The sequence below is a fragment of the Mauremys reevesii genome, linkage group 9 (genome assembly GCF_016161935.1).
Source record: "Mauremys reevesii isolate NIE-2019 linkage group 9, ASM1616193v1, whole genome shotgun sequence".
NCBI lineage: Eukaryota > Metazoa > Chordata > Testudines > Geoemydidae > Mauremys > Mauremys reevesii.
Window position 1 is genome coordinate 46,856,883 of NC_052631.1, and position 14,412 is coordinate 46,871,294.

The following is a 14,412-nucleotide window of genomic DNA, read 5'->3' on the forward strand; positions in this document are numbered from 1 at the left end:
AGTAGTCCTAGTGGATGGGAGAGCTACTAGTCAACGCTCTGGCCGAGGGAGAATGATCCCTTTGCATCCTTGGCAGTTACCGCACAAGATCACAGGTACTCCCTGCTGCGTGTTGAGGCCAACAACATGAAATGTCCTCTCTGCGGTGAGCTGGGTGGGAAGTGGGCCCATCCTGTGGTGAGAAGTTGATGTCTTGCAGATGGGGTTGTGCCAAGCCTGGTTCCAAATGGGGTTTACCCTGCATTGTCCAGCGCTGGGGGGCTGGCCCTACTCGGCCTCCATGTGCCACCCCTACTTGCAATGAGTTAGTTCTGTCCTGCCTCTGGCTCAACCCAGTCCTGAGTGGCCTGGGCCCAGCAGCCATCAGATGGCAGCTGGGGGCCTGGGCTAGGCCACACCACACGGGGTGAGAGACCTTTTTGGCCTGGGCCTGGGCCTGGCCTGCCTCAGCCCCGCCTTGGGGGAGGGTGGGAGAGAGACGCGGCGGCGCCCCCTGGCGGGATCCTCGGAAGAGCGGGCCCGGCCGCGCAGCCGCGAGGCAGGAGGAGGGCGGGGGCTCGCGGCAGCCTTCGCTTCCGGAGGGGAAGCCGGGTCGGCTGAAGCTATGGCGGCCGGAGGCAGCGAGGCCAGGGTCGCGGATGTGGAGGAGGACGCCTCGCAGCTCGTCTTCCCCAAAGGTGCGTGGGGCCGGGGGAGAGCCCGGGAAGCAGGGGGAGATTCCCCCGGCAGCTGGGGACGCCGACTGGAGAGTAGGAGGAGGAGATTCTCCCCCTGCGGAGCTGGGGGGCGCATGGGGGTCCGGGGAGTAGGAGGGGGAGACTCCACCGAGCGGGGGGATGGGGCGCAAGGGGAAAACATGGCCGCCTCCACCCTGCTGTACCCCAGGTTACCTCCCCCCAGTCCGGTATCTGTTTCCCTGTAAATAAAAGGAACAGCTCCCAGGCTGAAAGACGAGTCTGGAAATCGGGGGCCACTTTACTGCACCCAACCGTGTCAATCCAATCCGACTGAAAATTGGGTCTTGAATTTCAAAAAGAGAAAAATATGGAATCTGGCAGCCGTGACAGTAGCTCAATCATCATTTTTCTAGCAGGCCATCTGATTCCAGCAGAACGAGTACATCTTTGAAATGTTCTTTAAATGCTATTATATGATGCGTTTCAGTGTATAAAGGAGTTTTATTATTGTTATTGTTTGTACCATGCTGTGCAAATACAGGACAAAGAGACAGTCCCTACTGCTTTATGTAACAAACCCTGATCTGTATCAAGCTGGCACAATTAAATATTCCCTAGGTTTGATGTGAGCAACTCTAGTTTTTCTTCTCTGTGGGCTGCCTGTGAGAATATTTTCAAAATATTATTATTGGAAACCAACTGTTTAGGTTTGAAACAGGGATTACATTTGAAACAGGGTTTCATTGAAAATATTTTGGATGAATCTACCTTGCTATAGCGTGGCCCGATATAACACGGGTTTGCATATAGTGCAGTAGCAGCGGGGTTCCGGCGGTGCTTTAAAGGGTCCGGGGCTCCCCGCTGGAGCCCGGAGCTCTTTAAATAACCTCCGGAGCCCTGCTGCCCCTACCCTGATATAACGAGGTTTCAGCTATAATGCAGTAGGGATTTTTGGCTCCCTATGACTGCGTTATAGTGGGGTAGAGGCGTACTAATGTTTGAATAGCTATATTTGTTCCTTAAAGGTGTCCTCAAAAGGGGGAAAAAATTGGGCTTATGCTCTTTTTTGCTTTTCTGATGTAAATGGAGACCTGAAATATTTGCAGTCTACTTGCTTTTTAGCATTAGAAATTCATGCCCTGTCTATTCTGGTAGTCACTCTTGATGACAAGTGAATTAGTGAAGTGATTACAGACCAAGAGCTGAGAGAGAGAGAAGTTGATCTATGGAGAGGGGAAAGGATTTTTTAATGCCTGTTTAATTTCAATGACTAAATAACATTTCTAATAAGGGAAGCCTTTGTTAAACATTCAGCATCCTCCTCCTTTAATTAAGATGCTAGCAATAAACATCCCTAAGACCTCCTGGAAGCTCTCCAGCAAAACTGCAGAAGATCACACTTGCCATTTCTGATTTTTCTAAGTTAAAAAATAAGTAGTAAAAAAAGGCTTATTTTAAAGCAAGATACAAACCCAATTTTTAAAAAGCCTTTCAAAGTTTTACCCCTTTAATATTTGCCTTTATTTTGGACCTTTGTGTCAACTGAGTAATATTAATTACAAAAATATGATTAGCTCAAAAGATAGGGCTGATAATTTAAATGCCTATGATCAGAAAGTTAAAAATAACTGGAGTGTTACTCAGTATTGTAAATCCAGTTGTGTGGCCTTGGAGGAATTATAGTTGTATTCTCATTAGGAACGGCTTCCAGGTCATGGAGTACAGGATTTTCACAGTCAAAGCTGTGGTTCATTTTCCTTCTCCTCAAAGCCATATCCAAGCACAAAACAAAGCATATAGAAATTGGCTTCTTTGTTGATGTACTTATCCCTCTCTCACACTGAAACTCGCTGGCATACAGAATTTGAAACTGCTGAGACGCTTCTAAATTCAGAAGTGCACATGCTTCTTGAGCATCGTAAACAACAGAATGAGAGTGCTGAGGATGAGCAGGAGCTCTCAGAAGTCTTCATGAAAACTCTGAACTACACGGCTCGCTTCAGCCGCTTCAAAAACCGGGAGACCATTGCCAGCGTCCGCAGGTGAGTGGCAGAGTCAAGGAAAGATGATTTTTTTGGGGGAATTTAGTGTGTAATGTGTGTGCTGTATTATGAAGTTGAAACGTGGTAGTTATTGTTATTCCAAGGAACAGGGTTGGTCTAGAGCAGTGGTTCTCAACCTCTTTATCATCGTGGGCCACAGGCTGAGAACCACAGCACCCCCAACCTCTCAACAATCCCCTATGCCTAGCGCCCCCGCTCAGAGTGGGGCCAGGAGCAGAGCCCTGGGTGCTGGGCCGGGTAGCCCAGACTCCCACGTGGGACCAGGCAGCTGGATCCTGCAGCAGGGCCAGATGCCGGACCCCCACGTGGGCAGCTGGACTGCGAGATACCCCCCGTGCAGGGCTGAGTGGCTGGAACGCAGGAAACTCCCCTGCACAGCCAAAGCCTGACCCTGAAACCCCACTGCTTGGGGCCAGGAGGCCGGACACAGACCATGCTGTGCAGGACCAGGTGGCTGGAGCCCGGGACCCACACTGTGCAGGGATGGGCAGCTTTCAGCTGGATCTGGACCCCTGCACGGGACTGGGCAGCCAGACCTGACCCCTGCAGCTGAGCCCCATGTAAAACCTGGGGGTGCTATAGCACCCCAGAAAAACTCTAGATCTCTGTGCCCTCCCCCCCAACCTACCCACAGACCCACTCTCCTGCCTCCTGTGGCACTCACCAGTCCCCTGTTGGCAGGAGCGCTCCTGCAAGCCGCCTTACCCTCTCTTCCCCTCGGTCAGCCCTGCCCACCTGCCTGACCAGCCTGGCAAATTTCGAAATTATTTTTAGCACACAGCTGGGCTGCAGCTGTGTGCTAATTGGTAGCATGTGGCCCACAGGTTGAGAACCGCTGCTCTAAAGATCTCAGTCATGTTTTTCTGGGGAAGTGAGAGACTTGGTGAGGTTCTGTTAGAGCAGTGTGTGATGGGTTGGGTCACAGAAACCCATTTGGGACTACCACTTGATGTGCTGGGACTACCTCTGAGCCTGTTTTCCCTGCCAGCTTGGAACTTCAGTACCTTGCCTTGTTTGAGCCAGACACTCTTGCCTGCTGCAAACACACATCCAAGTCTGAACCATGACCCTCACAGGCTGCAGGCTTAACTGAAAACAGCTTAAGAAGTGCTTCTGTCTCCAGCACTCAGAGACCCAGCTCCCAATGGGGTCTAAACCCCAAATAAATCTGTTTTACCCTGTATAAAGCTTATACGGGGGAAACTCATAAATTGTTCGCCCTCTATAACACTGATAGAGAGAGAGATGCACAGCTGTTTGCCGCCTCTTTCCAGGTATTAATACTTATTCTGGGTTAATTAATAAGTAAAAAGTGATTTCATTAAATACAAAAAGTAGGATTTAAGTGATTCCAAGTAATAACAGACAGCACAAAGTAAATTACCAAGCAAAATAAAACAAAAACACGCAAGTCTAAGCCTAATACAATAGGAAGCTAAATGCAGGTAAATCTCACCCTCAGAGGTGTTCCAATAAGTTTCCTTGACAGACTAGCCTCCTTCTAGTCTGGGTCCAGCAGTCACTCACACCCCTGTAGTTACTGTCCTTTGTTCCAGTTTCTTTCAGGCATCTTTTTTTTTGGGGGGGTGGGGGTGGGAGGGGAGGAGAAGAGGCTATATCTTGAGCCAGCTGAAGACAAAATGGAGAGGTTTTCCCAGGGGCATATATAGTCTCTCTGGGGCTTTGACTACACTGGCGCTTTGTAGCGCCGCAATTTTCACACCCTGCTGCAGCGCTGCAAATTTGTAAGTGTAGCCAAGCCCTGAGTGTTAATTTGAGTTCTCTCACTTAGAGCGGTTTGGTTTAGTGGTCTTTTGTATATCTGGTAAATTTTCCAAACTCTGTTTTTGAATGCTGGAAGCTAAAATAAATTGGACAGTAGGGTACTTACAATGTTTCTTTAAAGTTTTAATTATGTGGGTCAATCACTTTTTAGTGCAGGAATTTAAAATATAGTCTCTCTGTCCCCCTGTGTAGAATCCAGCTACAAAATGGAGTTTTGGAGTCACATGGACAAGTCATGGCATCTATCAAGGTCCATTGTTAGCCAAGTACTCCCAATTGAATAACCCCCTCACACTATGTTGACCAAATCTGCCTTAGGTGCTTTCTACAGCAAACGTTTTAAATACAAGCATAGAGCCAATGCTCATAACTTCAGATATAAAAATGATACATGCACATGAATAGGATGAATACATGCAGAAGAACATAACCTTTGCAAAGATGTTACATGGCGTATCTAGCATAAAACATATTCCAGTTATGTCACATTTACACTCATAAGCATATTTCTATAAAGCATTATGGGGTGCAACGTCACACAGTGGTTCTCAAACTTTTTTGCATTGGTGACCCCTTTCACAAAGCAAGCCTCTGAGTGCGACATCCCCTGCCCCCTTATAAATTAAAAACACTTTTTTTATATTTAACACTATTATAAATGCCGGAGGCAAAGCGGGGTTTGGGGTGGAGGCTGACAGCTCGTGCATCCATGTGTAATAACCTTGTGACCCCCTTAAGGATCATGACCCCCAGGTTGAGAACTCCTGTAGTAGAGTGGGTAACGAGGCCTCCAGAGCTGTTTTGGTATAAATATTTATATGACAGCAGATTGTGGTAGATGGAAGGACTTTTCTAGCTCTTTTTGGGGGGAGGGGGCTTTGGGGGTTATTGTGTATATTTTTTTGTTCTTACTAGCAATAATGGGGTTGTATTAATAAAATAAATACAATTTATGCTGCCCTTTTTCTCATCCCCATTCCTTGTTCACAGATCTGTCAGAACCATGTCATTACTTCAGTTTCTTTTACATTCTTTTCCTTTCCTCTGCTTTTTTTTTTACTCCATTTTTCCTATATTCTCACCATCTTCTCTTTCTGCAGTTTGTTGCTCCAGAAAAAGCTCCATAAATTTGAATTGGCATGTTTGGCTAATCTGTGTCCTGAGACAGCTGAGGAGGCCAAGGCTTTGATTCCCAGGTGAGAATGTATGTCCCAGGTTTTATGATTTATGGGTTCTAAGATACAGGAATAAGGGGAAAACTGAGCTGACCTATTGTTTCCCCTTTGTATCCAGTGTTTGACAGCCACAGTGGGCTGACCTACAAGGTACAATTCTACATGACGCCAGTCAGGTAACTGTGTTGATGCCTGGCCCTGCCCATTCCTGAGTGTGGTACCCTTTTAATGTCATGTCCTAAAACTGATCAATGAAAAGGTAGAGGGAGGAAGGTATTTGATTTGCATAATTCAGTGTGGAGGCACATGAGAGCTATAACATGGGGCTTCATAATAGTCTGTGTATTATAACACAGGAGGAGGTGGAGATTTTGGATAAATAGTGCAATGCCAGGTGGTACCAAAAATGTCTGAGACACTGGTGTAGAAACATGAGGGAACTCTGGATATTAAAAATGGAAGCACAGAGAAGAGGCTTGTTTCTATCATTATTGTTCTTATCTTGCAGCCTAGAGGGCCGGTTTGAAGATGAGGAGCTACAGCAGATTCTTGATGACATTCAGACCAAACGAAGCTTCCAGTATTAGGGCTAATTACTAGCCCTTATTATGAAAAGAAAGATCAGAGAACTTCAGATGTTTCTGTGCACACCAGACCAGGCTAGCTAGCTCCAGGACAGAGCAAAGAGAGTTCTTGATGCACAGTACTTCAGCCTTGCGTCCCACACAGACATGTTTAAACTGGGGACCACTCTTTGACTTGCTGAATATTGTAAACTTGACAAAGATTCATTTGTAGTGAGAGCCATGGAATCTTGGAAACTCCTGTCTAGGAGGTGTCAGTATCTGTTTCCCCCAACTTCCTGTCCCGTCATGGGAATCTTCAAAGTGTTTTTGGTTACAAGGCCTAGATTAAGCGTAGGTGTGATTCTTCTTTCTTATGAACTCCAGTTACCTAAGGTGGAGAAATTTTGTGCCCGTTGGTTGTTGAAAATCCTAGTAGTTTGTAGAATAAGGGCTAATAAGAATCTGACTGTCTCTTGAAATGTTTATTCAAGATAATGTTTTTTTCCCCCCTTCAAGAGTTCATCATTGTTCAGTTTGAATTAAACTGTGATTTTTCTTATTATGTTCCTATACTTTGTAAATATTATCTGATTCACTCCAACTTTAATTATTTAAGTCCTATTGAGAAACACTTTGACCTGGAAGGAGGGAATAGTCTCTGGGGAGGGGATGATCCAAACATCAGTTGTGATTACTACTACAAATGAACAGAATTGTATACGCATATTTTGTGAGGGAGAGAAATATGACACTATTATTAGGCAATGATTGGAAACTTGACATCCATATCCCATAGTGTTGAAAGATTGTGCTGCTTTATAATAGCTGCCTGAGTTACCTTGAGTGACACCTATTGACAGCAGCAGTAACATAACTTATTCCTTTTAATATCATTGTGTCTCCTGGAATCTAATAAACCAAACATACCTTTCTGATTAACCACAGTAACTTTAATTGGGTCAGAATTATAAGAAAAGGTAACACAGGAGTGAGGTTCTGTATTTTATTAGCTACATCCACCTTGTTTCATTCACCTTAGATTCAATCTCCAGCTGCAGCTGTCATCAAACAAATCTCTTATACTCTGCCTCACAGTAGATTTCTGTGACTGCTTCAATGAAATGAAAATACTGATCTTTAAAAAACAAATTGAGATGTCTTAATAAGAACTTCATATCAGAACCCTTGCCTCCTAGCCCCATTACTTTTGGTGGTAAGGAAGCACTAGCTAGATTATTTGGCTTCTTTGACTTGGTTTCTTTTAAATTTGTCTGATTAGGTGTGATAGTTGTCTCTTATTGATATTTAAAAATAGGATGGGAGCCTTTAGAGAATAAATCTAACAGGTTTAGTGAGCTGGACCTGATCCCACATTGCTTACATCATCCTCTGCTAAATAGACTGATACTACCAAACATTGAAATCCATAATAAATTACAGCTACCACTTTTCAAAGAAGATCAGAAGCAATAAAACAGACAAGATGGTGAGAAGAAGGTCTCTTAGACCAATAAAACCTCTGTGAACTGCTATTGTATGATAGAACTGAACTACTGAACATGTAATAAAGAGGTTGCTAATACTGTATAGTAAGGGTGTACTCAAAATATGAAAATTACTCAGGGCTATTTTATTGTAGAAGTTTTGTGACCCCTTGAATTAGCCACATGAAAAGATACATTCATTGCACCTTGGAAAGAATAATTTGAATTACTCAAATATATTACTAGTTCCTAAATAATCTGTAACTGCTCGGAAAAAAGACTGGGCCATTTATGTGGACAGCTCATTAAAAATGTCTGTTTGGTGTAGAGTTGATGGTCAAGAAGGGGAAAAATATAGCATAGTGAACCTCAGAGTTACAAACACCTTAGGAATGGAAGTTGTTCGTAATGCTGAACAAAATGTTATGGTTGCTCTTTCAAAAGTTTATAACTGAACATTGACTTAATACAGCTTTAAAATTTTACTATGCAGAAGGAAAATGCTACTTTCCCTTTATTTTTAGTAGTTTACATTTAACACATTGCTATTGTACTTTTTTGTCTCTGCTGCTGCCTGATTGTGTACTTTCGATTCCAAATGAGGGGTGTGGTTCACTGGTCTGTTCCTAACTCTGAGGTTCTACTGTACTTAAAATATGCCATTATAGAAATCAATGTAGTGCCCTCATCTGGAATACTGTTTTGTTCACCTTTTCTCAAAAAGGATACAGGAGAAATAGAGTGGGTTTAGAGACAAGGAATAACAATGACCAGAGGCATGGGAAGCCTCCCATTTGTAGAAATATTAAACAAAACTGTCACATATTATTTTCAAAGAGGGGACATAAGGGACATGCTGGAGGTATACAAAATAATGTTATAGAAAAGGTAAATAGTGCTCTTTGTTTACCATTTCTCATAATACAAGAACCAAGGGGAAGTCCAGTGAAACTGAAAGGCAGTATGTTTTAAAATGATAAAATGAAATAGTTTTTTATATACAAGCTGTAGAGCTTGTTTTCACAAGATCCTGTAGCCAGTCAGGAGCTTAGTAACATTTAAAATAATTATACGTCTATATGAATAGTCCTATGCATTTCTGGACAGTATGAGGCACCAAATACTGGACTAGAGATGGACTTCTGATTTGGTAATTTCTGTGTAATATTTTTACCTCCCAGGGTTGCTCACTGAGCTGCTATTCTATGCTGCTGACAATCTGTTTGGCAGATAAGTTTTTCTGCATTCATCAGGAGTTAAAAAATTGCTCAGCACAGTTTAACTTAACCAAACAAACCATGCAGTAGGGAAAGTAAAAATAGAAACAAAAAGGTTAAGATGCCAAAAATCCCAGGATGTGAAAGGGGACTCTTCGCTGTTCCTCAAACATATATATACTGCTTCCCATAGCTGCTTACATCTTAAAATTAATACTTTTAAAAATCCTCTTTTTAAACTATTGTATTCTTAGCTTGGCAACTAACACTGCTGCAACTTTCTTGCTCAGGGGGTGTGAAAAAACACCCCCCTGAGCGCAGCAACTTGCAGTGCAAGTTGGGTGAATACCCACTTCTTCAGATGCATCACTTGCATCTGAAGAAGTGGGTATTCACCCACGAAAGCTCATGCTGCAGAACGTCTGTTAGTCTATAAGGTGCCACAGAATTCTTTGTTGCTTTTACAGATCCAGACTAACACGGCTACCCCTCTGATACTTAATAATGCCTTAGATCTTAAAACTGACAATTCTTAAACTCCAGTTTATATTTTATCTTGGCCTTTTTTACTTTTAGCATCAGTCTTGGCTGGGACAATGGAAATCAATGTGAAGTCAAGTTCGTTCATGATCAGTTTCATTCCCTGAGGGCTGAAATGTTTGGGTTGCATGCACTGGTGAATAGGGGGTTTATGTCCCATGGCTGTGGCAGTCTCTTGATATGATCTCAAGCTGCTGGTTACTACCTTTCCCTAGCCTTGTCAGCTCTCTCCTAGCTGCTCAGTATTATTTTCAGATTCAGGTGGTTTCCCCCCTCCTCACACCAGTCAGAGCGCACTAGCAGGTATGGGGGCGGGGGGGGGGGGGGAGTTCCTTCTGAGCCAGGACTCCCAAGTGCTGCAACAGATTTCAGCGGTTCTCAAACTGTGGATTGGGATCCTCAAAGTGAGTGGCAACCCCATTTTAAAGAGGTCACCTGGGCTGCCTTAGACTTGCTCGCTGCCTGGGGCCGAAGCTGAAGCCTAAGGGCTTCAGCCCCCCTGTGGGGAGGGGGGGAAGGGGGCTCACGTTACCTGCCTCTTGCTTGGGGCTGAAGCCCTAAGGCTTTGGCTCTATCTCCCACGTGGGGTGATGGGGTTGGCGCAGACTCCGGCTTCAGTTCTCCCCCCCTTGGGGGGGGTCCTATAGTAATTTTTGTTGTCAGAAGGGGGTCCCAGCGCAATGAAATTTAAGAACCCCGGCATTAGAGTGTAGGCCCTGCTACTTCTCTCGACGCATGCGCGCCCCGCTTGCAGTTCTGCCCTTGTCGAGTCGCCCCTGTATCGACTGCACGCACCCGCATCATGCACAGTCGGGCCTCGCTTGCGCTTGCGCAGAAGCGGTTCTGGCCGCCGCTGCGTCCCTATCCTCGGCCAGGTCCTCCCTGGCGCCTTGAAGCGTACTGACGTAGAGCGCGTGCGCCGCCCCGGTCGTTGGAGGGGAAAAGATGGCGGGCGGGCGCGGTGGGGGCTCGTGAGGCAGCGGCTTCCGGGCCAGGGGAGTGTGGAGAGCGGCGCGGCAGCGGGGTCCGGTGGCGGGGGTAAGAAAACAGTCGGACGGTGAGTGCAGCTAAGTGATGGGCCGCCTGGGGCGGTGCAGTGCGGCCGGGCGGTGTGGCTCCTCCGCCATTTTCAGGCCGTGAGGCCGGGGAGGAGAAGGGGGCCTAGTGCCTGGGTTGGGGGTGGGAGGGAGGAGCTCCTGAGGCGGGGAACGAGAGCGCGGAGCCTGGAGAGGTCAGTGGGGGCTTGGGTTTGGGGCCCTTAAGCTACGGGGACCCCAGGGCCTGGAGCGGGCTCCTGGAGAGCTAGCGGGGGCTGAAAGTAGCACGAGAGTTCGTGGGGGAAGGAGGGCCCTGGATAGGAGTTTCTGCTTCACCTTGCTTTTCCTCCTGTGGCCTTTGGTTTAGGAGACCCCATGCCTGTTGAGTGTTATCCGTGCTGTTTGGCCTCGGCCATATGGCAGCCGCATAAATGGAAGCATGTACGGCTGGGGATTGTTACACGTTTATTTTGCAGAGCACGTTAGACTTGATTGCAATTTGATCTATTCCCGTGGTTTTACAGTCTCAAACTTATTCTTTGCATAGAAAAACTACTTGACCCAGTAAAATCAGAACTCACCATTTTAGATAGAGAGAAAGCCTTATTGTTTCTTCAGGAATTAGATGGTATTTCTCTTTTGATATGTAACTTACAGCTTGATGTGACTCCTTGTTGCTATGATTAAGTAGCCCTACATTCCCTGTGACACTGCTCTGTATTTTCACTCCATGCATCTGAAGAAGTGGGGTTTTTAACTCACAAAAGCTTATGCCCAATAAATCTTTTAGTCTTTAAGGTGCCACTGAACTCCTTGTTGTACTCTGTATTTGTATGCCATCTCTTAGCTGACCAGTTTAAACTGTATTACAAAGTCTAATGTAGGTAAGTAGTCCTACACCCTCTTTTCTGTATTTAACCAAACCTTGAATTAATTTCCTAATCAAAAGTGTGATCCTGGAGGGTATTTTTCTAACGATGGGGAGAGCTGAAGCAGACCAGGGTGCTTTTCAAAGGTGAAGTTTTGATGCTGGAAAATACTTTGACTAAATACTAAACTTTTTGAGGGGAGAGATTCAAGAGCAGTTCTTTTTCATCTCCAATCATACTAGATTGTATTTATTGGACAGATTACATTAAAATTTAAGAGTATTTTAACCCCAGTGACAAATAATTTCTGAATCCCTGCCATATGAACACTTAGCCTTATTAATCTGTGGACCACATGATCAGTAAACTCACTTAAAGATGATAACTTGTTAGATACTGTCAAACAATTTAAACACACACTTGTATGAGACAGTCATAACTAAAGTTAATTCTTGCTATTTATCATTTCATAACATTCTTTATTAAAAAAAAAGTTGCAAGATAAATTACTAAAATGCAGGTTTAATCTTGTATTCAAATATATAAACTTTTATTGTATTTCTAATAAATACCACTGTAAAGTAACGGTATACTGAGGCCTTGGCTACACTGGCGCTTTACAACGCTGCAACTTTCTTGCTCGGGGTGTGAAAAAACATCCCCCTGAGTGCAACAAGTTACAGCGCTGTAAAGTGCCAGTGTAAACACTGCCCCAGTGCTGGGAGCGTGGCTCCCAGCGCTGTAAGCTAATCCCCACGGGGAGGTGGAGTACCTGCAGCGCTGGGAGAGCGCTCTCCCAGCGCTGGTGCCGCAACCGCACTTGCACTTCAAAGTGCTGCCGTGGGAGCGCTGTACGGCTGCAAGTGTAGCCATACCCTGAGGCTGTGGCTACACTTGCATTTCAAAGCGCTGCCGCGGCAGCGCTTTGAAGCGCTAAGTGTAGTCAAAGCGCCAGCGCTGGGAGAAAACTCTCCCAGCGCTGTCCGTACTCCACCTCCCTGTGGGGAATAACGGACAGCGCTGGGAGCGTGGCTCCCAGCGCTGGGGCTTTGACTACACTGGCGCTTTGTAGCGCCGCAATTTTCACACCCTGCTGCAGCGCTGCAAATTTGTAAGTGTAGCCAAGCCCTGAGTGTTAATTTGAGTTCTCTCACTTAGAGCGGTTTGGTTTAGTGGTCTTTTGTATATCTGGTAAATTTTCCAAACTCTGTTTTTGAATGCTGGAAGCTAAAATAAATTGGACAGTAGGGTACTTACAATGTTTCTTTAAAGTTTTAATTATGTGGGTCAATCACTTGTTAGTGCAGGAATTTAAAATTTATACTTGCAAGTTATAAGATAGTGCTTTTTTTTTACAAAGCTGAGTAATGTTAGAAATATTGAATATGTTCATGAAATTTACAAAAATCAGGTTTTGTTGAGATCTAAAATCTCCCTGGCAGTTTTTTGAGTCCAGATACTGAAGCATTGTGCTAGTACATGAAAACTGGCAAGTAAAACCTGCTAGTTTATTTTGATTGTCCAAGGTTAGTACAAAAAGTAAACATCAGCAATGAAATTGGCCTTTAACAATGTTCAGTTTTAATCTGATTGGTAGAGCAGGTAAGATTTTAACCTTTCGCAAAGTTTTAACATGGCTTTACTTCAAGTTTTTCCCCCTCTTCCCTACCCTAAGGAGTGCTTAAGGTTGGATCACAAACAAAATTGGTTTATTTTACTGTCCTGAAAACTTTTTATGTACTTTATGTATTTTTGATATGTATTCACTATATCTGAAGAGTCACCTAGTTTTGGCAAGGCCTCAGAGTAGCATGAAATCCAACTTTATGCTATTCTTACTCTTGGGCTTATAAAACTATTCAAAATGTAATTGAATGCCAATTCTGGTTCAACCTACATTCCATTCTGTGTAAATGCAAAGTGGTACTACAGCTTACAGAAGACTCATTTTATGCTTTAAAACTAACAGTACAAATAGTGGTCAGTAAACTACTTCTTCAACGCTTAGCCGAACAATCTTTCACCATTTGGTCTGTTCCTGTGCAGCTGCAAGGGTTTGACAGACTGAGAATGCAACATCAGAACAGACTTGATGAACCCATGTGATGGGGGTGTGCTTCTGGGCTGCCTCCACCCCTTGATTGGAATTTTATGCTGGCTGTTACAAGCCAGTCAGTTTACTTGCTTTCCCTATATTATCTCTGTAGCAAACTGCTTAAATAGGAGCCGTATGGGTCTGAAGGAAGTCTACACAGCCACACTGGAAACTGACTACAATTACACTCTGGCCTATATAGGAAATTATAGAGATCTAGTGACCCTCAGTGTATGTCTACACTACTGATGCTACAGCGCTGCAGATGAGCTGCTATAGCACCATAGCATAGACACTTGCTACAGCAACAGAAGAGGTTTTTCTGTTGCTGTAGTTAATCCACCCCCTTGAGAGGACCGAATACACCTCTACCTCGATATAATGCTGTCCGTAGGAGCCAAAAAATCTTACCGCGTTATAGGTGAAACAGCGTTATATCGAACTTGATTTGATCTTCCGGAGCACACAGCCCTGCCCCCCTGGAGCTCTGATTTACCGCGTTATATCCAAATTCATGTTATATCAAGTGGTGGTATATCGGGGTAGAGGTGTAATTCTTCTGCCGACCTAGTGGTGTCTATACCTGGGCTTGGGACAGCTCAACTATGTCTCTCTGGTGTGAGAATTTTTCTCACTGCTGAGTGACATAGCTAGATCAACCTAAGTTTTGGATATAGACAGGCCTTACACTCAGGCTGGGATTTTCAAAGGAACCTAAGGGAGCAGGATACCCACCTTTGTCTAACTCTTATAGGCTCCTTTGAAAAGCCCAGCCAGAATACTTACAATATTTTAATTAAAGGCTATATATCTTGGTGTTGGAAAAAACACACAACTTAATAATAAAACCAAATTTCACTGTTTCAGATGCGTGTCTGTTAAAATGTCTTGTAATCTGCCAAGT

General features: G+C 44.5%; 2 protein-coding genes across 10 annotated transcripts in view; both read left to right on the forward strand.

Moving 5' to 3' along the window:
• The first annotated feature begins 505 nt into the window (after positions 1 to 505).
• Positions 506 to 6,828, forward strand: POLR2D (RNA polymerase II subunit D). Of its 3 annotated transcripts, XR_005585098.1 has the most exons (5): positions 506 to 677; positions 2,539 to 2,719; positions 5,626 to 5,721; positions 5,819 to 5,876; positions 6,209 to 6,828. XR_005585098.1 is itself a non-coding variant. In XM_039489962.1 (4 exons), the coding sequence occupies exons 1-3, from the start codon at positions 605 to 607 to the stop codon at positions 5,723 to 5,725; spliced, it is 354 nt and encodes a 117-aa protein (XP_039345896.1). In that variant the 5' UTR covers positions 507 to 604; the 3' UTR covers positions 5,726 to 5,729; positions 6,209 to 6,828. The 3 variants fall into 3 exon arrangements, 2 of the variants coding, with proteins under 2 accessions (XP_039345896.1, XP_039345894.1); XM_039489962.1 differs by lacking the exon at positions 5,819 to 5,876 and having other exon boundaries at positions 507 to 677; positions 5,626 to 5,729; XM_039489960.1 differs by lacking the exon at positions 5,819 to 5,876 and having other exon boundaries at positions 512 to 677.
• Positions 6,829 to 10,401: 3,573 nt separating this feature from the next.
• Positions 10,402 to 14,412, forward strand: part of WDR33 (WD repeat domain 33) — a 110,684-nt gene continuing 106,673 nt past the window's right edge. For 2 of the 7 annotated variants that reach the window (XM_039489663.1, XM_039489664.1), the window contains exon 1: positions 10,402 to 10,564. The gene's annotated coding sequence lies outside the window, so the exon portion shown is untranslated. Of the gene's footprint in view, positions 10,565 to 10,708; positions 10,739 to 14,412 lie in introns of those variants that run through there. The other 5 variants (XM_039489662.1, XM_039489666.1, XM_039489657.1 and 2 more) reach the window with 4 other exon arrangements.